At 40.5% G+C, this 25,051-nt stretch overlaps 1 protein-coding gene across 50 annotated transcripts in view; it reads left to right on the top strand.

Moving 5' to 3' along the window:
• The window catches only part of CLASP2 (cytoplasmic linker associated protein 2), a 207,835-nt gene that overhangs the window by 70,068 nt on the left and 112,716 nt on the right, over positions 1-25,051 (top strand). For 25 of the 50 annotated variants that reach the window (XM_051818589.3, XM_051818584.3, XM_089331273.1 and 22 more), the window contains 2 exons: positions 3,624-3,770; positions 20,773-20,852. In XM_051818589.3, the coding sequence (XP_051674549.1) occupies positions 3,624-3,770; positions 20,773-20,852 (227 nt within the window). Of the gene's footprint in view, positions 1-3,045; positions 3,237-3,623; positions 3,771-20,769; positions 20,853-25,051 lie in introns of those variants that run through there. The other 25 variants (XM_051818588.3, XM_051818583.3, XM_051818591.3 and 22 more) reach the window with 2 other exon arrangements.

Raw genomic sequence — 25,051 nt, 5'->3', positions numbered from 1 at the left:
ATGTATTTATTTGAAAGGCACAGAGATAGAAATCTCCCACCTACTGGTTCGCTCCCCAAGTGCCCACAACAGCCAAGGCTGGGCCCAGGCTGAAGCAAGGAACCTGGAACTCATTCTGGGTCTCCCGTGTGAGTGGTAGGCACCCAACTACTCTCCATCTCTACCTGCCGCCTCCCAGGGTGCACATCACCAGGAAGCTAGAATGGAGAATGGAGCTTGGACACAAACCCAGGCACTCTAATATGAAACGCAGGTGTCTCAAGTGTGGTGGCTTAACAACTGCACCAAATGCCCATCCCACATTTGCTCGCTCTTTAATGGTTACCCCAGAGCAGAAACTGGCAAACTGTTGCTTGTAGACCATATCCAGCTGCTCTCCTGTTTTGTATATAAAATTTTATTGAAATAGTCACACCCATTTTTTCACAATCATGTATCTTTGCTGAAGTGTTATGCTACAGTGTCCTAATTGAGTAGTTGCACAGAAAGACCATATGTATATAGTTGACAAAGCCTACTGTACACTTACTGCACTTTATGAAAAATGTTTGCCAACCCTAGCCTAGTTGGGTGGTAAGGGCCCAAACACTTGGGGCTATCTTCTGCTGCTTTTTCTGGGCCGTAGGCAGGTGGCTGAATCAGAAGTGGAGCAGCCAGGACATGAACCAGCACCCATATGGGATGCCAGCATTGCAGGTAGCAGCTTTCTCTGCTACGCCACAATGCCAACCCAACTGGATTGCATCTTGAAAAGTTTTGGTTCATTAGGTTTGGGTGGAACCCTAGACTTTATATATTTAGCAAATTGCAGGTGATGCTCAGCTGCTAGTCTGGGGACCACATGTTGGTCATTTTTTCGAGATATTACAGTGTGCATCTTTGAATTATTATATTGTAAAATAACTTATATGTTGAATATCCCTGAACTAAAATTTTTAGAACTGAAAGTATTTCAGATTTAAGGATATTTGCATAGACTTTCGCCTGTTGAGTATCCCTCACCCAAAAATCCAAAATTATACATCTTTTCAGAATTCTGTACTTTGTTTTTTAAAAATTTATTTATTTATTTGAAAGTTATACAGAGAGAGAGGGAGAGAGAGAGAGAGAGGTCTTCCATCCGGTGGTTCACTCCCCAGTTGGCCGCAACCGCCAGAGCTGTGCCAGTCCAGAGCCAGGAGCCTCCTCCAGGTCTCCCACGTGGGTGCAGGGGCCCAAGGACCTGGGCCATCTTCTGTCTTTCCCAGACCATAGCAGAGAGCTGGATTGGAAGTGGAGCAGCCAGTACTCGAACTGGCGCCCATATGGGAATGCTGGCACTGCAGGTGGTGGCTTTACCCCCTATACCACAGCACTGGCCCCTGTACTTTGAATTTATTGATAACTCAGCCTGTACTGCATTTACTACTAACCCAATAATGCTAGAATTCCTAGTCCTGTTTTATTTTGTTCACTTCTGAGGAGCAAAGTGGCAATAAGTCCAAATGCCTAATCAACAATGGGATAGCTGTTAATAAATTGTGATGCATTCAGATGCTTAGAAAACTATAAACAATGAAAATGAATGAGTGTTCCCAAACGTTGTCTCCCAACATCAAGTGAAAAGATCTAGATCCCAGAGTACATATTGTATGGTTACTTTTATATAAAGTTGAAAAATGAGCAAATCATTTCTGGTGTTAGAACTCAAAACTAGTTAGCTTTAGTAAGAAACAGTGACTTTCAGAGGGTGCCTGTAGGGTATAGATAGTTATTTATTGATCTGGATACTGATGTGTTTGTTTTGTGAAAATTCATTGAAGTGTGCCTACTTAATGATTTGTATATTTATCTCTGCTCTGTTTTGCAAAAGCATTAAAAATTAATTTCCTTGTAGTTTGAGGTTGTTTAAGAGTTAATTTTTCTTAAATGGTAAGGACACTTACTCTTTTCAGTTCTTGTCTGTATAGGAACAGAGCAGTGTTGCCATGGGAACTTCTGGCTGGTCTGTGTTTGAGTGTCTAACTTTCTGTAGATTTGTGTGTCTACTGTGCCTCTGTTGACTGCATGTTTTTACATGGAGTGATGAAAATTTACTTGGAATTAGTGTAAATAGAACAATCATATAAAGCGTAGGTCTTAATCCTGTTCATCCCAAATTGCTCCCTAACAGTGTTACGATTAAAATTTTTTTAAACTACAAGATCCTTTTTCTCTACAAGTCGTGTTATTTGAGAAAAACACTATCTGAAATAGAATATGGCTTTGTATTACTGTCTATTTGATTATCTTTTTTCCCCAATAAATAAGTCTTAGAACTAGTTTGGTGTATTCTCTTTAAAATGTATTCAGGAGTTGCGCCATCCCTTTTTAGGGCTGATTTCATTCCAGGTGATTGGGTGTTTGTGTAGGTGAGGCAGTAGACTGAGAGGAGAGTCTGGTATGTTGATGTGAAGCCTGTGGTACAGCGGCTGCTTTGCCTCGCCCATCTTGTTTGTCGTGCTTGGTTTGTGCAGGGTCCTAGAGAAAACCATCTTCTCAAAGAGTAAACTGCATATTCCTTGTGGGATTTTTTTGGAGGGGGTTGGGTAGTGTTTCGTTGGCATATACGTGGATAATACTAGTGTGTTCATTCACATTCTAAAAGGATCCTTGTAGAATATTACATTTGTTCTCACTTATGAGAACAAATTGTTGAGTCTGGTGTCCGTGGTCTAAATAAGCATCACATCGTGAGATTCTGGAGTTAATTACATGCTGTAATGAGCACCGTGATAGCCCATGCTTTACTGATGCAGTAATGAGCAGCCCAACAGAATGAATATTGTATAAAACCTTATTTCCTAATCTTAGAAAGCTTCATGTGACTTAAATAAGAGAAAGCAAATTTAGATTTACAAACCTTTAGTATTGAGTACCTTTAAGATTTTGATAGAGAATAAGGATTGGCGTTGCATAGAGCATGTTTTAGATGCATGGAGAATTTTTACCTTTCATCTAGCAGTAGCTGCCATAGGATGATGTCACCTTGCTGCTGATTGGCTGTTACAGCACCTAGGGCAGGGAGGAGAAAGAAAAATGCCGGCACAAACCTCAGTGGTGGTTCTGTGGTTGTTTCTGTCTGTTTTTGATAGAATCTTTGATTAGTATCGAATTTACAGTGTTTGGCCATGTGAACCATTGGGAGCATCCTAGGTGAGGGAAATTAAGAGCTTTCAGAGGAATGAGGCGGCTGATCTGCAAGCGGATCTGTGATTGTAAGTTGCAGAATCTGGGTAGAAGGAATAAGACAGGGCGTGTTGGAAGATGCACTATGGGAGGAGCTGGTGGAAGATGCTTGAATGAGTGGCAAGAAAATGAAAAATGCTTTTATTACCCTACAGTTAATATGCTTGGTTTGGTGCTTTGTTAGATATATATATATATATATGTAGGAAATATGATAATACTGAATTTTGATTTTAAATTAGAGGGCTGTGTAATGTTAGCCAATACATAAATACTTATTCAAAGGACTTTTATTTTGTATTATGTCTCTTACTAAAGTAATGATTTTTATATGGCTTTATACAATTTCTGAATCTTAACAAAAAATGCAGCAAAGCTTAGTTCTCCTAAATACACTCTTCTAATGCTTGGTACAGATAAAAGCTTTGATGATGAAGAATCCGTGGATGGAAATAGGCCCTCGTCAGCTGCCTCAGCCTTCAAGGTTCCTGCACCTAAAACGTCCGGAAATCCCGTCAACAGTGCGAGGAAACCTGGTTCAGCAGGTGGCCCCAAGGCTGGAGGTAATGTAAAACCATTTCAGAAGGGATGTGCCTGCTGCATGCCCCTGAGATGGGAGGACTATGTTTATTCATGACTGCAGCAGGATTGCAGATCTGGGGAGGCTGTTGCAACACGCGGAGACTAAGCTGCCTTCCTGAAGCGCTCGACATGTTGGGGTCAGTGTGTTCTGAAACAACGTGTCAGAATCAGTGTTTTCTTGGGAGTATTGACTTTTCAGATACCATTTTTAAAGGGAAGGATTTGAGTTTTTCATGGTTTGGTTTTTTTTTTTTTAAGATAGATTTTTCAGAATTTGGCTTTCAATTTTCAGGTGATACAACTGTTACAGCTATGAAATGTTGAATTCTGTAATGTATTTACATATTCCTCTAGGTAGTTAAATGTGAAATATCCCAGTGTTTAAAAAAATGATGAAAGATACAAGGTCTTGAATCATTTGTCACAATAGGAAATGGGTGGTGGTCAAGTAAAATTGCCTCAAAAATGGTTTATATGTTAGAGAATAATAAATATGAAATCAAGAAAAAGCAGCCTTTACATAATAAGACAGTATATTCTTTGATCATATTAGAACTATTTGTAGCATATTGCTTATCTTTAAAATTTTTAATGGATATTTCTTCATATGCTAATTAGAAAGCCATTAGTACATTTCTGGTGTTTCTGTTGAATCTTTCTGGTAGGAAAAAAACCTATAATAATAATGATAAGTATTTAATGCTAAAAAGTCAGTAATCTCTTTCCTTTTTTCTTAAAAATAATTTGTGTTTTAGTTATGATATTTGGGGAAAATAGATCTTTCCTTGTTTACCATATGTGGTGAGAGAATCATGGTCTTGAGGATTTTTGCGTTTTCTATTTTTGTCTATAGTACTTTTATGAAAAACAAGGACAGAAAAGTGAGCTGTATGTCTTGACCAGGTTCTGTAAGAAACTGTGTTCCCTTGATCTTTCTATACAACCCCACATTTTCCCAAGTCATATAGTATTCTAAAAATAGGAAAACTATCATAAGTACTTTATTTTAACTACCTTTAACACTGCTGTGTATTATGTAAATAGCAAGAAAAATGATATAATATATATATACTGTGACATATACACACATCCATGTATATAAATAAGTACACATAAGTAAAATTAAAATGTTTTACTTCTCTAGATGTTTTGAATAGTTTACACTTTAGAATTTTAATTATTTTCTTTTTGTTTTATAATTATAGGATTGTGTTCTTATCCATATGTTAGTTAGGATAGCTTAATACATGATGTTTTCTATCATGCTTTTTTGTCTATCTCTATTAAAAATACCATTCTTTGGTTTCTTTTGTAATAAATGACTGTCTTCAGTCATTACAAGGAAAATATTTTCTCTTGATTTTGAATTATAGAATTCCAGTCTGTATTACAATTTTGTGAAACTCTTATTTCACTTAAGATGTAAATATTTTAAATACATGGTGATGATTTTTAAAAAATTTGTAAACCTGATCAGAATTTATGATTAGCTATTTTTTCATGATTTGCTTAGTTGAAAATTGAGATCATAGTATACCTATCACAAGTCATTTAATACTAATATTAACCAAATTAATAAAATCAGATACTCTTTTTTAAAAAGGAGAGACTGGGTGGAGGTTGTGGCTTAGTGGCTTAAGCTGCCCTGTGGGATGCCTGCATCCCATATCATAGTGCCAGTTCAAGTCCTGGCTATTCAGCTTCTGATCCAGCTTCTTGTTAATCTGCCCAAGAGACAGTGGATGGTCACCCAAGTACTTGGGTTCCTGCTTTCCATTTAGAAGACTGGGATGGAGTTCCTGGCTCCTGGCTTCGGCCTAGCCCAGCTCTGGTTGTTGTGGGCATTTGGGGAGTATATGGAAGGTTGCTCTCTGACTCTCAAACTCTTTCTCTCCCTCTGTTGCTCTTCCTTTCAAGTAAATAAATAATTTTTTTTTTTTTTTAAGAAAAATAAGCAAATAAAATGAGAGGCCTCTTAACGTCCCTCTCAACACTGCCACCCAAATCCCAATAGCTGTAGTCCTACCAGGTACAAAAATGTTAGGTGGCTGTCATGACTGCAGTCATCCATTTAGTGAGCAGACTTTTGGATAAAAATGAAGGAAAGATCTTGCTTTTTTTTTTCCTCTTTTTATTTTTTGCAATTACAATTTTTTTTCTTGCTCCAGCTCACTTAGGTTCACTGCCCATTTTTTCTATCTAGGAAAAGAACTACTAGCCAATGAATATTGATATTTATTCTGAAATTGATGCTATTCTTAGCTGTCAGTCTTTGAAAATTTACTTTTAGGTCTCCTAGTCTTGGCAAGAGGCCTATTGACTTTTAAATTAGTTGTAGAAAGTTTTCTCAGAAGTGTAGACTCTTTGAGTTGGGAGGTACCTTACAGAGTCATAGAGTCCCTCCATAATATTCCTGACAGATAATTATTCAGCATCTGATTAAAGTAATATGTGCTTGGGATTAAAATTTATAATAAAATTCATCTGTGATATCATTGCATCTACATATAATCCTTTTTATTACCACTTTTACACATACGATTATTTTCTTGGGAGAAACATAAAATTGACACTGTTCATTATGTAGTTTTGTTTACCTTTTTTCCAGTTAATATTTTACCTGAACCTTCTGTTATGGACTATGACATCACTTATATATATGTTATACTTGTTATCTATTATTCCTAAATAAATATAATAACTATATTACAAATAATATATAAATATACATTTAAAATATGTCTCTCAACACATCTCCAATCATTGCTTTGGAATAAATTTCTGAATTTTGCAGAGTCCAAAAGGTGCATGACTTTATAGGTTATTTCCATTTGGTAAAGTGTCTTCCTAAAAAGTTATAAGCTCATTTCAATTCTGAATAAATTAAGTCATTTTTTTACACTGCTTTAAAATCTACCTCCTTGTAACTTACCTAGGAAAAATCAGTTATTTGTTAATATGATACTTTAAAATATGTGAAGATTACTCTTTATAAAAGTGGAGCTCAGGCCGGCGCCACGGCTCACTAGGCTAATCCTCCGCCTTGCAGCGCTGGCACACCGGGTTCTAGTCTTGGTCGGGGTGCCGGATTCTGTCCCGGTTGCCCCTCTTCCAGGCCAGCTCTCTGCTGTGGCCAGGGAGTGCAGTGGAGGATGGCCCAAGTGCTTGGGCCCTGCACCCCATGGGGAGACCAGGGGAAGCACCTGGCTCCTGCCTTTGGATCAGCGCAGCATGCCAGCCTCGGCGGCCATTGGAGGGTGAACCAACAGCAAAGGAAGACCTTTCTCTCTGTCTCTCTCTCGCACTGTCCACTCTGCCTGTCAAAAAAAAAAAAGTGGAGCTGTATAATAATATTACAATAGTGATGCAAACCCACTAGGTTTGACAAATTTCTTTTCAGGTAAGACTATCAGAATAATAACTGAATCTCTTTTTCAAGTTTTGAATTTACTTTTCAGAGATATATATGAAGATTTAAGAGATGTATGCTATTTTTAGCAAAGTATTCCATCCAATTAATGAAAGCTAATAAGACCTGTGTTTAATCTTTAGTGATATTAGTTTGCTTTGTACTTTGGCCTTAATATGCGAGGCCAGTCCCATCATATTATGACTGTGTGGCCTTTAATCCAAAAAGAATTGAAAACAGGACTATGGTCTAGGTCTATGCCTTTATGTTATTATTGCTGCAAAAATTCATATTATGTGGGTGTTACTTTTTGCTTTACCATTTAGAATAGTGATCAGATGAATTCTCTTCAGTAGTCCAGTTCCTGAATGACATTTGTAATTTGATAAAAAGAACTTCGATAAACACATGTTGCTTGCTTTTGGCTTAATGGTTTAGAATACAGTTACTAAAGGTATTTGATTGTTTAAAATACTTTTATCTCTTTAATATGCTAGGTAACTTTTTTTCAAAAGTTCTTGAGTGTTCTTACACATATTCTCATAAATGGGGTTCTTCAAAAATTTGTGGGAAATGAAGTTAAGAGAGAAGTTTATTTCAGTGCAAAAAAATTTTTTGAAACCCATGTATAGTTTTCATACAAAACACATTTTCACAAACTTTTTGAAAAGCCGGATTTCAGATTTTTTTGCATCAAAAAATTAACTTAATTCCTTGTCCACAAATTTTTTGCAGTACCCTGGTATAACTCCTTTACTAATCTGATTTTAATGATGAGAAAACTATAGCTTGGAGAAGTTTAGTAACTTGCCCAGGGTCACCTAAAAGCCCAAAAATGACCTGGTTGTCCTGCTGACACACGAATCTCTGTTCATAAATAAGGAATCTGAAATTGGCATCTAATGACCACGACGTTTGGCCTCCCCAGATCAGTAATTTTTAACCCCAACCAGTAAGATTCCCAGCAAAAATACATATTTGGAAATAAGCCTATAATTTTCACATTATATGTGAAAATGGTGTTTAGTATTTTCTTTTAGAATTTACCTTCTTGAAGTTTATTCTCTATTACAATGTCCCTACTCTTATGTTTTTGAAAATTTTTTAAAAACTCAGTGAATAGCTTTTTATTTTTTTTGACAAGCAGAGTTAGACAGTGAGAGAGACTGAGAGAAAGGTCTTCCTTTTTCCGTTGGTTCACCCCCAAATGGCCACTACAGCCAGCACATTGCGGCCAGCATGCTGTGCTGATCTGAAGCCAGGAGCCAGGTGCTTCCTCCTGGTCTCCCATGCAGGGCCCAAGCACTTGGGCCATCCTCCACTGCACTCCCAGGCCACAGCAGAGAGCTGGCCTGGAAGAGGAGCAACCGGGACCGCAAGGCGGAGGATTAGCCTAGTGAGCTGCGGCGCTGGCCTCAATGAATAGCTTTTTCATACTACTCATCAATATTGTATTATGGGGCCGGCACCGCGACTCACTAGGCTAATCCTCCGCCTTGCGGCGCTGGCACACAGGGTTCTAGTCCCGGTCGGGGCGCCGGATTCTGTCCCGGTTGCCCCTCTTCCAGGCCAGCTCTCTGCTGTGGCCCGGGAGGGCAGTGCCCTGACCCCCATGGGAGACCAGGAGAAGCACCTGGCTCCTGCCATCGGATCAGCGTGGCGCGCCGGCGGCCATTGGAGGGTGAACCAACGGCAAAGGAAGACCTTTCTCTCTGTCTCTCTCTCTCACTGTCCACTCTGCCTGTCAAAATATATATATATATATATAGTATTATGAAAAAAAGATTTTTTGCATGAAAATAAGCTCAAACTTTGAATTCTGCTTTTCCACTAACTTTTGACTGTTGTTGTTACTGAAAGAGAGAGAGAGAGTCAGAGAGAGCTCTTTCATCTACTGGTTCACTCCCTAGATGCCTGCAAAGCCAGGTCTAGGCCAGGCCAAAGCCAGGAGCTGGGAACTCAGATACCAATGTGTGTGGCAGTGACCCAGGTTCTTCACCATCTCAGAGTGTGCATCAGAAGGAAACTGGAATTAGGAGCAGAGACAGGACTCAAACCAGACACTCTGATATGGGATGTGGGTGTTCTCACCATGGTGCCAAATGCCCACCCCTCCATGGACTTTCTGAAGTACACGTGTGTTTACAATCTTTGACATTGTTAAATATAGCAATTCTCAAAGTGTTCTTGTTTTCATTCAAGTAGACTGAGTATTTTCTTTCTGTTGGCAAAGACTACATTAAAACAATTTTAACTTTCAATTCTTATGATATGGTAATTAACATAGTTTCAAATCCAGTAGTATTTAACTCATCTTTAGGACATATTACATTTGTTTAATTTCTCTCTTTTAAATATTTTTTATTTCTTTATTTGAGAGGTAGAGTTACAGACAGTGAGAGGTATATATATAGAGAGAGAGGTTTTCCATCCCCTGTTCACTCCCCAGATGGTTGCAGTGGTCAGAGCTGCGCTTATCCTAAGTCAGGAGCCAGGAGCTTCCTCCGGGTCTCCCACGTGGGGGCAGGGGCCCAAGGACTTGGGCCATTTTCTACTGCTTTCCCAGGCCATGGCAGAGGGCTGGATGGGAAGTGAAGCAGCTGGGTCTTGAACCAGCGCCCATATGGGATGACAGCACTGCAGGCGGTGGCTTTACCCACTACACCGTGCACCAGCCTCCAGTGTTAATTATTGTTATCATTCTGGTGCTCCCATACTTGATTTGCCTATATCTTTAGATCAAAATTTAGGTATTAGAAAATTGTGCAGTCTTGGGGCCGGCATTCTGGAATAGAAGATTAAGCCTCCATCTGCAGTGCTGGCATCCCTTATGGGCGCTTGTTTGAGTCCCAGCTGCTCCACTTCCGGTCCAGCTGTCTGCTGATGTACTTAGGAAGGCAGCAGAAGATGGCTCAAGTGCTTGGGCCCCTGGCTTCTGGCTCCTGACTTCGGATTGGCCTGGCTCTGGCTGTTGCAGCCATTTGGGGAGTGAACCAGTGGATGGAGGATCTCTCCTTCTCTCTTTCTCCCCATCCCTTTCTCCCCCCCCACCCCATCTCTACGTTTCAAATAAATAATCTTTAAAAAGGGGGAAAAAAGAAAAATTGTGGGCCGGCGCCATGGCTCACTTGGTTAATCTTCCGCCTGCGGCACCAGCATCCCATATGGGCTCCCGGTTCTAGTCCTGGTTGCTCCTCTTCCAGTCTAGCTCTCTGCTGTGGCCCGGGAGGGCAGTGGAGGGTGACCCAAGTGCTTTGGGCCCTGCACCCACATGGGAGACCCAGAGGAGGCGCCTGGCTCCTGACTTCGGATTGGAATACAACTTCATGCATTTAATGTCTCTCTCTCTCACTGTCTCTCTCACTGTCTACAACTCTACCTGTCAAATTTAAAAAAAAGAAAAATTGTAAGTCTCATGTTGGAACACAAATTGATTCAAGGTTTGCCTCAGAAAGAGGGAAATATCATTAACATAGATCCCACTTATGAGAAATTTTCCATTAGACTGCTAGACTCACTTGATTCATACAAAGTAGAAGTTTGTAATAATAACTGCAATCCCAAGCTTGTGTTTTTTACAAGTGTTCTATTAGAGTTGAATGAGTAATAATCTTTATTTCTATATTGGGCATGTTGTGAATTTAAACTTTTTTTTTCTGTTAACTTGTCATTTGTGTGGTTTTTTTTGTTTTTTGTTTTTTGTTTTGACAGGCAGAGTGGATAGTGAGAGAGACAGAGAGAAAGGTCTTCCTTTTTGCCATTGGTTCACCCTCCAATGGCCGCCGCAGCTGGCGCGCTGCGGCCGGCGCACCGCCCTGATCTGAAGGCAGGAGCCAGGTGCTTCTCCTGATCTCCCATGGGGTGCAGGGCCCAAGGACTTGGGCCATCCTCCACTGCACTCCCAGGCCACAGCAGAGAGCTGGCCTGGAAGAGGGGCAACCGGGACAGAATCCGGCGCCCCGACTGGGACTAGAACCCGGTGTGCCGGCGCCACTAGGTGGAGGATTAGTCTATTGAGCCGCGGCGCCGGCCAGCTTGTCATTTGTCTTAAACGATTTTATGTTTCTTACTGATGAAAAGAATTGAAAGACATAATGAGATTTTTTTAAACTATGAAAGTCCTGCTCATCGTTAAACAGTACAAATTTAGTTCCTGGTCTCTAATCCCATCACCCTGAGATAAACCAATGTGAAACTGTATGTGTGTCCTTCCATGCATGTTCCTTGCTCGTTTATGTGGGTATCATGTTAGGTTTCTTTCCCCAACATTGAACAGACTAGCAAACATTTTGCACCTGGGCGTTTTCCACAGCTCAAGAATGGGAGCTGTGGCATACTTTCAATATCTATACTTACTCCTTTTTCTGTTGCTGTTAACAGAACACCTGAGACTGGTAATTTGTAAAGAATAGGGATTTATTTCTTGCAGTTCTGGAGGCTGGGCAGCCTGTTACCCAGGTGCCAGGCAGCTGGTGAGGGCCTTCTTTCTTGCTGCACCATGACACGGTGAGATGTACCACATGGCAGTAGTAAGAGTGAGATCAGGTTTCTCTTACTCTTCATAAAGCCATTATTCCAAGCTGTTAGCCCATCCTCATGACTCCCCTATCCCTACGTTCCTCCCAGAGGCCCTACCTCCAGATACCATCAACACATGAGTTTGGAGGGTTGGGTGTTTGGCCCAGCCATTAGGTTGTGGCTGACTAGGATGCCAGCATCTGCTACCAGGGTGCTTAGGTTCAGGTCCCTGTTTTTCTCCAGATTCCTGCTTTCTACTAATGTGTGCCTTGGGAGGCAGCGGGTGATGACTTAAGTAGTTGAGTCCCTGTCACTGCTGTTGCAGGCACTGGGGGAATAAACCAGCACATACAGGCTTTCTCTGTCTCTCTGCCTCTCAGATGAACAATTTTACACCATTGGATTTAAGGAGCATGTGAAGTTTCCAGAGCATGAACACTTGAGAACACATTCAAACCATCCAACTGTATTCCCATTTTTTTGTTTGTTTTTGTTTTTTTTGTCTGTTAAGATTTATTGCTATATATTAAATGCATGAAGTTGTATTCCTTAAACAAATGCTAAAAAAATTGAAAAAAAAATTATTGTACTGGGGCCGGCACCGTGGCATAATGTATAAAGCTGCCGTCTGCGGTGCCAGCAAACCGTATGGGCCCCAGTTCAAGGTGGACTGTTCTACTTCCAATCCGGCTCCCTGCTGATGCGCCTGGGAAAGCAGCAGAGGGTGGCCCAGGTACTTGGGCCCTGCCCCCATGTGGGAGACCTGGATGAAGCCTCTGACTCCTGGCTTCAGACCAGTCCAGCTTTGGCCACTGTGGCCATTTGGGGAATAAACAAACAGATGGAAGATCTGTCTCTCTCTCTCTCTCTCTCTCTCTCCCTCTCCCCCCCCACCCTCTCTCTCTCCTTCCCTCTATGTACTCTACCTTTCAAATAAATACATAAAATCTTTAAAAAAAAGATTTATTTATTTATTTGAAAGACAGCTATAGAGAGAGAGGGAGAGATACAGAGAGATCTTCCATCCACTGGTTCACTCCCCAAATGGCCACAACAGCTGCAGCTGGGCCAGGCCAGAGTCAGGAGCCTGGAACTCCATCTGGGTCTCCCACATGTATTCCACATTATTGATGCAATATGATTTAATAAACTATTTCCCCATCACTGTCATTCAGGGTGTTGCAACTTCATGCTGTTACAAAGAATACAGATCTCCATGTACTTAATATTTTAGCATTCTAGTTCTTCAGTTGTGTAGAATCGATTCCTCTCAGTGGGATCATTTACTTGAGGGTTATTAAATGTTTTTAATTTTAATAAAGACAGTTTACCTTCTCCTGTACTGAATATACAGGTTCATTAATTATTGTCATTTTTATGGGTGAGGGATTTTATTTTTCCTTTTAATTAACATTCTTCTGTCCACCCATCCGTTTGGTTAACAGCTAGCAAATATTTACTAAAGACTTTTAGTATCCTGTTAACTTTTGTAATCTCTGGGAAATGTCATTGAACAAAAACAAAGACTTTGTCTTCCTGGAGTTTATATTCTAGGGAGGTTTGGAAAATCTAAATGCATTGATAATAGGAATTAACATATCTTCTATTAATTATATGCTATTTCATCTTATCATAATTTCTTAGGTCTTTTATTGAAGCACTTAACTATTTCCTCAGTCTCTCCCTTGTGGCATTTTTGTGTCAAACTGTAAAGTTTTTGTTGCGAGAGGGGGGAAAAAATCTGTCCTTTTCTTTCAGACCTCCAAATTTACTGTCTTGAAGAAGGAGGACTACTCCAGTCCAGGTCCAAGGTTATAAAAACAGTCTCACATGTTCTAAAAATTGTTTTACATTTAGCTTGGTCATTGCATCTGGAGTTTTTGGTTTTTAAAATAAGGGGTGATATATCCATTTTTATTTCTTCTTTATGCATCACTAGTTAAACCTGAAATAAAATGTTCTTTTATTGCGTTGAAATATTACCCCTCATATTTTGATCCTTCTCTGGAGTTTCTCTCCTTTTTTTCTACTCTGGCTATAAAGGAGTGATTTCCCATGCTCATTGTGAAAATTTTTGTGCCTACATCTGAGTTGATAATTAGTAAACACTCATCACCCAAATTTATAACAGTGATTTCCCATATTTGAATTTAATCTATATAGATTTATTCCTATGCATATTTTTTTTAAATCTCAACTACTGGATAGTAAGTTGTGGACATTATGACATTTCACTTAAAAATATTTAATATGCACTCCCTAAGACTTAAAAATATTCTCTATTACAACCACAACACCATTATTATATGCAAGGACATTCTGTCCTGTAATCTGTAAAACTATCCCGTAACCATTATTTATCTTCATGACATTGACTTTTTGAAGACTGTAAACCAAGTATCTCTTTAGATTGTCCCATGTTCTGAATCTGTCTGATTTCTCTGTGACTTTCTTTAGCTTGTTCCTTTAGCTCTTTTATTTTCTGTCACTTTATTCTTAACCTGTATGTACTTTGTTTCTATATTCCTAAGAATATTTTTATAGTTTCTCATTTAAACCAGGGTGTATGTATTCTGTCATGCATAATTGATAATTTAGTATTTATTTTTCAGATGTTTTTTCTTTTTCTAATAAAATTCTATCCTGACTTCAGCCAGCTGTCTATTCATATCTTCTATATATATTCAGAATTTTTGACAAGCATGAGTTATCTGTTTTTTCATACCTACATTTTCTGCTTAATTGTATTGAATTCATGCTGGGGTATTTTGTTGAAAATTTTTTTTCTTGATTTGTTTTTTGGTTTTGTTTTTTTGAGGGTGTTACTTTACTTTCATAAGCCACAAAACCTTTCATTCTTTGTTGTTTTCCTATTGTAGCCCAGTATAGATGTTAGATTATTTATTGTGTTCATGAGGGTGTATTGGATTTTCCTGGACCAGGTAACAAGTCATACTGAGAACTTAGTTTCTTGGTTCAAGCATGCCCTCTTCTGTTGGTAGAGTGAAAAGCAGCTTCCTTACTAAATGCTATTTTGGAAGGCTTTCTACTTCCGGTTCTGAATCAACGTCTTGCTTCAGTAGTGTTCTTTTCTTCTTTTTCTTTATCCCCAAGATTCAGAGGGGTTCCTCTCTCTTGTATGTCTACTTATGTTTGGTTTTGAGGGAAACCTGTTTATGTCCTTGTTGCACAGCTTCGGGGATGATCTTCTTCCATACATTTTCCTCTGTTTTATCTCCATTAAAGCCTCTGTGTTGACATTGCTGGTTTGGGATGTTTGTATTCCCCCATTTACTTGTCTATTGAAGGTTGAAGTGTTGTTTGTCTTTTAACTATGTGCAAGTTATTTTAAAAGTTTGTGGCAAATAGAATTAAAAGATAAGTTTATCTTGGTGGAAAATTTTTTTGAAATCTTACATACGGAGGACCTTCAAGAATTTGGTGGAGGGCCGGCGCTGCGGCTCACTAGGCTAATCCTCCACCTTGTGGCACCGGCACACCGGGTTCTAGTCCTGGTCAGGGCGCCGAATTCTGTCCCAGTTGCCCCTCTTCCAGGCCAGCTCTCTGCTGTGGCCAGGGAGTGCAGTGGAGGATGGCCCAAGTCCTTGGGCCCTGCACCCCATGGGAGACCAGGAGAAGTACCTGGCTCCTGCCATTGGATCAGCGCGGTGCGCCGGCCACAGTGCGCTGGCTGCGGCAGCCATTGGGTGGTAAACCAACGGCAAAGGAAGACCTTTCTCTCTGTTTCTCTCTCTCACTGTCCACTCTGCCTGTCAAAAAAAAAAAAAAAAAAAAATTTGGTAGAAAATGTGATTTATGAAAAAACTGTGGATTTCAAAAACTGCGTCGAAGTAAACTTTTAATTCTATTTTAATTATTTTAATTCTATTTTTCCATAGACTTTTTAAAGTATCCTCATACTGCAAGCATGGACCATTGATGGTTTCATTTGCTCTTTTTGATTTCTGTTGGGTTTTGGAGTGTTTATTTGATTTGAGTTTCAATACTTGTCATTTTCACAGGAATCAGAATGTCTACGATAAGTTATTTATTTATTTATTTATTTTTTAATTTTTTGACAGGCAGAATGGACAGTGAGAGAGAGAGACAGAGAGAAAGGTCTTCCTTTACAGTTGGTTCACCCTCCAATGGCCGCCCGCACGCTGCGGCCAACGCACCGCGCTGATCCAATGGCAGGAGCCAGGTGCTTCTCCTGGTCTCCCATGGGGTGCAGGGCCCAAGGATTTGGGCCATCTTCCACTGCACTCCCGGGCCACAGCAGAGAGCTGGCCTGGAAGAGGGGCAACCGGGACAGAATCCGGCACCCTGACCGGGACTAGAACCCGGTGTGCCGGCACCGCAAGGCTGAGGATTAGCCTAGTGAGCCACGGCGCCGGCCCTACTATAAGTTTTAATGCCTTTTTGTGTTTCAGCATTTTGTTGAATTTGGCGACACTGTTGTGGAATAATTCCTATATTCCCCATCAATACTGCCACGTATCACGTATTTGTATGTCAATTTTTTTCAACTTCCCATTTTATACATTTAGTTAGTTGGTCTGTCCTTACCCTAAAACTTTGTTGCGGTAATTATCTTAGTTTTAAGTAAATTATAACATCTGAGATAGACATAGGATAGCATTTCGTGATGTTTGTAGCCTTTTGTATTTGTGGCTTCTGTAGGACTTCTGTTTTTATCTTATTGTAAAGGCAGAAACACAGATCTTCCATGGGCTGATGCACTCCCCAAATGCCCACAGCAGCTGGTAGGGGGCCAGGCCAAAGCAGTAGCCTTGAACTCTCCATAGGTCTCCCAAGGAGCAGGGGTCCAGGTGCTGCTACCTCCTGGAGTGCTCCTTGGCAGGAGGCTGAATTGGAAGCCCACTGAAACCAGGCACTCTGGCCTGGGAGGCAGCCATCCCAGCAACAGCCTGACACTGAGCCAGTTGCCAGCTCCTGTGGCACTTTTAAAAGCCATTTAATGTCTACACTCCGCCCCGCCAACTCTTCTCTTACATATCTGGCCCCACTCAAAAGACAGAACTCAGTGAACTAAAAAGACATTGTGGTTAAAGTGAACTGTGACTTTCAAAGTCAGCCTTCCCTGTGTATGTCTTTAATCAGTGAAACACTTTCCTGGCCCTGTTTAGGATTTTTTTTCAAATCTGCTTCTTCTTCAGTGCATAGATATTGTGTTTGTCAGGCTTGTAGGTCATGCTGTTGATATTGGAGTCAAGATTCTGTTCTATGTATGATGTTTCCTGTAGACTTCATATATGGTAATAATGCTTCAAACTGATCTCCCCTTCACTTTTCCATTCCTCTGTGAAAGGTCTGGTTTCTACCCTTGAGCCCACTAAAGTCCTTCTCTGTCTGTGCTCTGGTGTATCTGTGCAAGTCTTCAACGCTTGAAACCTGAATGTTTCCCAGGAGTCAAATTGTTTGTTCTTTTATTTGCCTATAGCTTGCTCTAGTTATTGTAACAAAACATTTTGCAAGAAAGTAGTAGAGAAACAAACAAAATACAAATGTGGAAAGGAAGTTTTGTTTTTTTAAATGAAAACTGTGTTGAATGTTTAAGAACTACTTGCCGAAGACAAGTCCCTAAAAGAAAGTCTGTGCAAGACAACTATGAAGAAAATGTAAAAATCTGGGCCTCTGCATGCTGTGTTACAGAGACCTGGTCAGAACAAAACAGTAGCCCCCAGCCAAGAGGTTGGCAAATGAATGTGTGTTTTGAGATGTTCAGTTCAGATAGTATGGTTATGAATCTTAGTTTGTGTTTCTTTATCGAAATTTTTCAGCTAAGCAGTTAGGTACATGGGAACAGAGTTGAAAATATTTCATAGATTTTTTTAAATGTCAAAAAAACTATAATTCATTATTATATTTGAATTTCCTACAGCAGATATGTATTAATTCTCCTTTCTGTTGATAAAACTTACTATCCTTTTTTTAAAATTTTATTTTAAAGATTTATTTATTTGAAAGATCGGTACAGAGAGAGGTAGAGACAGACAGAAGTCTTCCATCCGCTGATTCACTCCCCAAATGGCTGCAACAGCCAGAGCTGTGCCAAACCGAAGGCAGGAGCCAGGAATTTCCTCCGGGTCTCCCACGCGGGTGCAGGGGCCCAAGGGCTTGGATCATCTTCTACTGCTTTTCCAGGCCATAGCAGAGAGCTGGATTGAAGAGGAACAGCCGGGACTAGAAGCGGCCCCTGTTACTATCCTTTTAACTTAACAGTTTTCATTACAACTTTGTTGTCTTGTTCATTGGTCCATCTCTTACTGCTGTTAAAACTCACAAAGATCTTCAAAAGTTTTTTGTTTGTTTGTTTAATGTTTATTTATTCTTTGCTTTTATTGGAAAGGCATTGCCACAAAGTGAGATAAAATGGGTTCCCCTCTGCTGGTTCATTCCCCAAATGTCCACAACAGCCAGGTCACGGCTAGGCTTAACCCAGGAGCCAAGAATTCCTTCTGGGTCTCACACATGGGTAGTGGGGGTGGAAGGACCTGGGCCGTCATTTGCTGCCTCCCAGGATGCATGAGCAGAAGTTGGATCCTAAGCAAAGTGGTGGTCCCTGAACCAGCACTTTGAAATGGGCTAGAGGCATCTGAAGAGGTAGCCAAGCCTGCTAGGCTATAATGTCCATCTACCAAAGGTTTTTTAGGATGAGAAAACAAAATTTCTAAAATACCTTTGGAATCTTAAGTACTTTTTGATACTGATTTTTTAGAATCATTTTCTTTGCTGGTTTATCAAGACTTAAAATTGAGGAGATTTTTCAATTTAATTTTTTAATTGCAGGAGTCTTGAAGTTGATTGTCCATGGTGATGTACACTTAAGTAGTCGAAGTCCATTTTATATGTTAAATTCTTACCATGAAGCGGCCGGTGCTGTGGCGCAGCGGGTTAACACCCTGGCCTGAAGTGCCGGCATCCCATATGGGCGCCGATTTTAGTCCCAGCTGCTCCTCTTCTGATCCAGCTCTCTGCTATGGCCTGGGAAAGCAGTAGAAGATGGCCCAAGTCCTTGAGCCCCTGCACCCACGTGTGAGACCTGGAAGAAGCTCCTGGCTCCTGGCTCCTGGCTTCAGGCTTCAGATTGGCGCAGCTCTGGCCATTGTGGCCAATTGGGGAGTGAACCATCGGATGGAAGAACTCTTTCTCTCTCTGCCTCTCCTTTCTCTGTGTAACTCTGACTTTCCAATAAATAAATAAATCTTTTTTAAAAAATTCTTACCATGAAGAAATAAATATGTGAAGTAGAGTTGAAATTTAATATCACTTATCAGCCAGAGTTCAGTTAGGAGACAAATTAGTAGTTATGTTTTTTAAAAGATTGATTTATTTATTTGAAAAGCAGATATAGAGAGAGGCAGAGAGAGAGAGAGATCCTCCATCTGCTGGTTCACTCCCCCGATGGCCCCACCTACTAGAGCTGGGCTGATCCAAAGCCAGGAGCAGCCAGGAGCTTCCTCTGGGTGCAGCACATGGGTGCAAGGGCCAAGGACTTGGGCCATCATCCACTGCTTTCCCAGCTGGATTAACAAGGAACTGGATCAGAAGTGGGGAAGCCGGAACTTAACAGGCACCAAGATGCTGGCACTGCAGGCAGTAGCTTTACCTATACTCTACAACACAGCGCCAGTCCCTACTGCAGGTATTTTTACAGAGAATATTTAATATAGGATGAGTATTCCTTGCTTGAAATGCTTGAGACCTGAAGTATTTTGGATTTTGAATTTTTCCATTTTGGAATGTTTGCATATGTGTAATGAGATAACTTGATGATGAGACTCAAGTCTAAATTTCATATCATCTGTTCAGACTTCAGATACACCTCATATGCACAGCCTTAAGGTAATTTTATGTAGTGTTTTGAATAATTTAAAATTATTTTGTCCCTTTAAAAAATGTTCACTTTTGTGAAATGACTTGCATGAAACAGTTTCGTGATGCAGCATCTTCCATTTGTGGTGTCATATCAGTAGTGCGCAGAGTTTCAGATTTCAGAGCGTTGTCTCTCCAACACCCCTCCCCACCACCATGACAGAGCCTAACCTGAAACAATTAGGGTCAGTAGACAAAATGGTCTAAGCACAACGTCAGAAGGTAGAGTAGATTTGTGGCAGAGTTAAGCCACTGCTTGGGACAGCTGCATCCCATATCTGAGTGCCTGAAATGGAATCCTGACTCCTCTGCTTTCAGTTCTGTCTTCCTGCTAATCTGCACCTGGGGGGCAGCAGATGATTCTCAGATTCCTGGGTTCCTGCCACCACCTGGGAGAGCCAGCTAGAGTTCTAGGTACCTGACGTGGGCCTGGCCTGGTCCAGCCCCAGCTGCTGTGGGCATCTGGGCAGTAAACCAGTGGATGGAAGATTCTGTCTCTGTTCTGTGTGCGTGCGCAACTCTACATTTCAAATGATATTTTTTATTTTTGATTAATTTTTAAATTTTGATCTGGAGCTGAAATTCAGTGTTTTAATTACTAGCTCTTAAATAATATTATTTATACGGTTTTATACTATTATTTATACTGTCTTATTGTCTATGCAATAAAAGAAGACTTGTTTTGTTTTGCATAAGTAAATTTAATTTCCAGACCCTCATTTCTCTCACCTGTGCCTTCCTGACTATAGCAGCATAGATAGATCCCCTGCGCCACTTATTTGCTGTCACTTATTGTTTCATTTTTTCCATTTTTATAATTTTGTTGTCATTTCTACTGAAATATGCTGTCATTTTAAATTGCTGTTTTTTCTTTTAAGTGTTTATCCTTTCACTTGAATATATTGTGTCCTTGCTCTAGTGCACTGAGTGAGCTGAGTGATTTGAGGAGCTCTTTTTTTGTAGTTGTTTTCCTACCCTTCTAGTCTACTTCCTTCCTAAGAGTTAATCAAATGGTCCTATGTTCCTGACTTTATGAAAGTTTGAAGTGTTTCTTAACGCTTTATTATAAGTTGGAATATCCTTAAAAATTTTGCTTTTACTGATATCATATGAGTTACATTTTCCATGTTCTCCATTAATTTTCTTTTAATTAGCAGGTGCTTCTAAAGAAGGAGGTGCCGGAGCCGTTGACGAGGATGATTTTATAAAAGCTTTTACAGATGTCCCTTCTATTCAGGTAAGGCTGCCAGTAAAGTGAATGCCTCATGAGTAGCACCTGTGTGCCTGTTCATGTCATCATCTGGTTTGCTCCTTGTTGAAATTTCTTTGTCCTTAAGTGATTATGTAAATGAAATATTTGACTTATTACTACCAAGTAAGTATTTCTTGGTGTATCTAGATTTTGAAGTGATTTTTTTTCTCCAGTGAGGCTGAAATAAAATGGAATCTTTATTATTGAAAAACATAACAGTACAGTGTCCAGCTGAAAGTTCACATTCTTGAATTAATGAGTTTAGAGCCTAGAGAATGTTGGAGGTTTGTTGACAGTATAAATTTGTGAGCCATTCACATAGAAGTAATTGAAACAGAGTGGACATATCTGTAAATAAGAATATTTTTCCATGCCTTAAAAATACAAATTATATATTGTACACATATCCTACAACGTGGCTTTTTACTAAGTATTTTTTATTTTTGCCCAATGTAGAACCGGTAGGCTTGCTTCATTCATTTCAGTTAGTAGATGGTTTGTTATTCTGTGTCATGCTGCAGTCAGAATTTTTATACATATGTTCATGATTATTTGTGGGAGTTTCTTTCAAGTGTAAACATAGGCATGATACTGCTGAATAATAGGAAAAATATATTCTCCTCTCCCTCTTTGTATTTTACAGGGAAATATCAGTGTTGTAGAAACAGTTAATTAATAAAACTCAGTTGAACTTACACATTTTTCACTGTTCACCATATTCATATTAGAATGGTTAACATCATAGTATCAGTAAAGCCAAGTTACCCATTGCAGCCTTGCAACTGACTCTCCACTACCTCCCTGGCTTGCAAATGTTCCGTCCCTTTCATTGTGCCCTCTGGAATATCTGTTTTCAAAAGCAACACCTCCCCTAAATCCTTTTTTTTTTTTTTTTTTTTGGAGGGTCTCTCCAATTTTCTTGCCTTAATTAAAATCTAATTTTTTTCCTTGAAATTCTTTAAAAAAGAGGCTGTTTATTCTCTTGATTCACATGCTATTAGTAGTTTATAGAAGGTTTACTGTGCCTGCTCCCCTTGTAGTCACTTGGTGAGCATTGTTTCCACACACACTTTACATGAGGGTTGTGCTCTGTGGTCAGCTTCTTCATTGTTGCCACGTGCTGAGGTGGACAGCATCCCACAGTGGCCTGGATTGGAATCTAAGCTCCACCACACTAGCTGAATGACCTTGAACAAATTACTTAGCTCTCTGTACTTCAGTTTCCTCATCTTAAATAGGAAGTGTTACCACGTACTCAGGGTGATTGAATTGAATATGAGAGCAGATAAAGTATGTGCCAGGTACATGCTAGCTGTTATTCTTATGCTAAAGTTTGATGCATTCTTGATCAACGCGTCACTTGAGTGACCCATCATATTCCTCCATCTCCTCCCCACCCTTACTTTAATGGGATTTTTGATGTTACTTACAGAAGAGGGATTCATGAAACTAATTGGTGGAGTGAATTAAACACTGGTGGTTAAGATGCCTAAGGGCCACATCCACGTACCTGAGTTTGATTCCCAGCTCCTGCTCCTCCTAACTTCTTGCCAGTGTAGACCCTAGAAGGCAGCAGATAATGACTCAAGTAGCTGGGTTCCTGCCACCCACATGGGAGACCTGGATTGTGCTCCTGGCTTCTGTCCTGGCCTAGCTCTGGCCACTGGGGGCATTTGGGTAGTCTCTAATGACTGGGTGCTGTCTCTGTCTCTGTCTCTCTACCTCTGAAATAAAAAAATATATTAAAAGTCTCAGAGGGACAAATTTTTGACATTCATGCCCTGGCTTCATTCCCCAGTGTAGCTTCCTGCTAAGGCATACCCTGGGTGGCAGCAGGTGATGGCTCATGTAGTTGGGTTTCTGTTACCCATGTTGGAGACTCAGAATGAATTCCTGACTCCTGGCATCAGTCTTGCCCAGCTCCTTGCCTTCATATGCATTGTAGGAATGAACCAGTAGATGGGAAGCGTATTTGTGTAGGGGATGTGGGGTGTGTGTACAGATGTGTGTCCTCTCTCCTCTACTTCCTCCACTCCCTGTCTCTCTCTGTCTTTGCCTTTCAAATAAGTAAAACTAAATATTTTAGGAAAAATTGTGGAAATTGTATTATCTTTTAATTCCATTTTCCATGAAGGTTTTAAAAATATTCAATTGAAAAGCAAAGTACAACAAAGCTGGCCCCTCCATGAACTTTTTGAAGCCCCCCCGTATGTTATTACTCTGTTTCCAGAATTGTTAATGAAACATCTCGTTATTGACCCATGATCTCTGCTTGTTCCAAGTGCTCTGTTGGCTGCTTCTCTATGACGTCAGAGATCTCCAGTCTAGTCTTTTCTACTCGGACTTTTTCATCACTACTTTCCTTCTTACCTAAGTTTTGATACCAAAAGTTTCTTTTGGTATGGTAGGGTTGCATGTAATATACTAAATTCAAATCCCTTTTTTGGGGCTGGCATTGTGGCAGAGCAAGTAAAGCTGCTGCCTGCAGTGCCAGCATCCCATATGGGTGCCAGTTCAAGACCCGGCTGCTCCACTTCCAATCCAGCTCCCTGCTGTGGCCTGGGAAAGCAGTGGAAGATGGCCCAGGTCCTTGGGCGCCTGCACCCGCATGGGATACTGGGAGGAAGCTCCTGGCTTCAGTTGGCACAGCTCTGGCTGTTGTGGCCATCTGGGGAGTGAACCAGCGGGTGGAAGACCTCTCTTTCTCTGCCTCTTCTTCTCTGTGTAACTGTGACTTTCAAGTAAAATAAGTAAACCTTAAAAAAAAAAATCCCTTTTTTATTTTTTATTTAAAAACATTTTTTTGTAAAACTACAACTCTGATTCCCAACTTTTTATTTTGTCTGTGCCCAAAGCCAGAAATAGTTCTGCAGTAAAAAGTCACATATCAAGGCCCATAGTTTTTAATGGAATTCACATAAAATAAGCCCTCACCCATCTGAAATCCTTACTGTGTTTCTCTGGTCAGATTACTTCTCTGCTCTCATTAGTTATCAGGCATGTTTCTTTCCTCTCCAACCATCAACCTGGCTCTCTTCTCTTCTCTTGTCCTAATAAATAGCATTCTCGTCTTAATTTACTGAACTTGAGAGTATTTCAAAATTAACAGAGTGCACATTGTGGTGAAGCCAGAAAAGCTACCACTGGGGACACCCGCATCTCATACTGGAGTGCCAGTTCAAGGCCTGGCTTCTTTGCTTCCAATTCAGCTCCCTGCTAATGTGCTTGGAAAACAAATGATACCTCAAGTATTTCAGTTCCTGTCACCCACGTGGGAGACCTAGATGAGTTCCTGGCTCCTGGCTTTGGCCTGACCAAGCACTGGCTGTTGCTACCATTTGGGGAGTGAATCAGCAGACGAGAGAGAGCTCAGTCTCCATCTCTCTTTCTCTTTCTCTCTCTCTTTTTATTTTTATTTATTTATTTTTTTAATTTATTTGAAAGGCAGAGTTACAGAGAGAGGTGGAGACAGAGAGAGATCTTTCATCCGCTGGTTCATGCCCCAGATGGCCACTATGGCTGGAGCTGTGCTGATCTGGAGCCAGGAGCCAGGATCTTCTTCTGGGCCTCCCACATGGGTGCAGGAACCTAAGGACCTGGGCCATCCTCCACTGCTTTCCCAGGCCATAGCAGAGAGCTGGATCAGAAGAGGAGCAGCCAGGACTAGAACCAGCACCCATATGGGATGCCGGAGCTTCATGCCAGGGCTTTAACCGGCTGCGCCACAGTGCCGGCTCTCCATCTCTCTCTGTTTCTTCCTCTCTCTCTTTTTCTCTGTCACTCTGCCTTTCAAATAAAATTAATGGAAATGTATATTATGAAAAAACTGTGCTGGTTTTGAAATAATTTTTGCCTCAAAATAAATTAATAATTTTCCATGAACTCTTTGAAGTTCCCTTGAAATAGATGCCATCGAATGGGAGCACCACCCTTCTGGTGCTTCCTTGTTCTCTCTGTACCCCTGTGCCCTATGCTCCAGGTGCAGAGTATTTCCCCCAAACCAGTACCTTCATCAGTGTTCAGCTATGGGTTCAAGTTCTTGCTCTTTTCTAGAACCTACCCACTCTGTTACATATGGCTGGATTTCTTAAAAAACAAACAAACAAACAAACAAAAAAAAACACCTCACAGGACACTATATCCTCCTGATATCCAGATACTCTGTCTCTGCCTTCTCAGTAAGA

The sequence above is a fragment of the Oryctolagus cuniculus genome, chromosome 4 (genome assembly GCF_051225735.1).
Source record: "Oryctolagus cuniculus isolate XC-2025 breed Fujian yellow rabbit chromosome 4, ASM5122573v1, whole genome shotgun sequence".
In the NCBI taxonomy this organism is placed as follows: Eukaryota; Metazoa; Chordata; class Mammalia; order Lagomorpha; family Leporidae; genus Oryctolagus; species Oryctolagus cuniculus.
The sequence above is the reverse complement of the archived record's forward strand: the minus strand, read 5'-3'. Positions and strand labels throughout refer to the sequence as shown.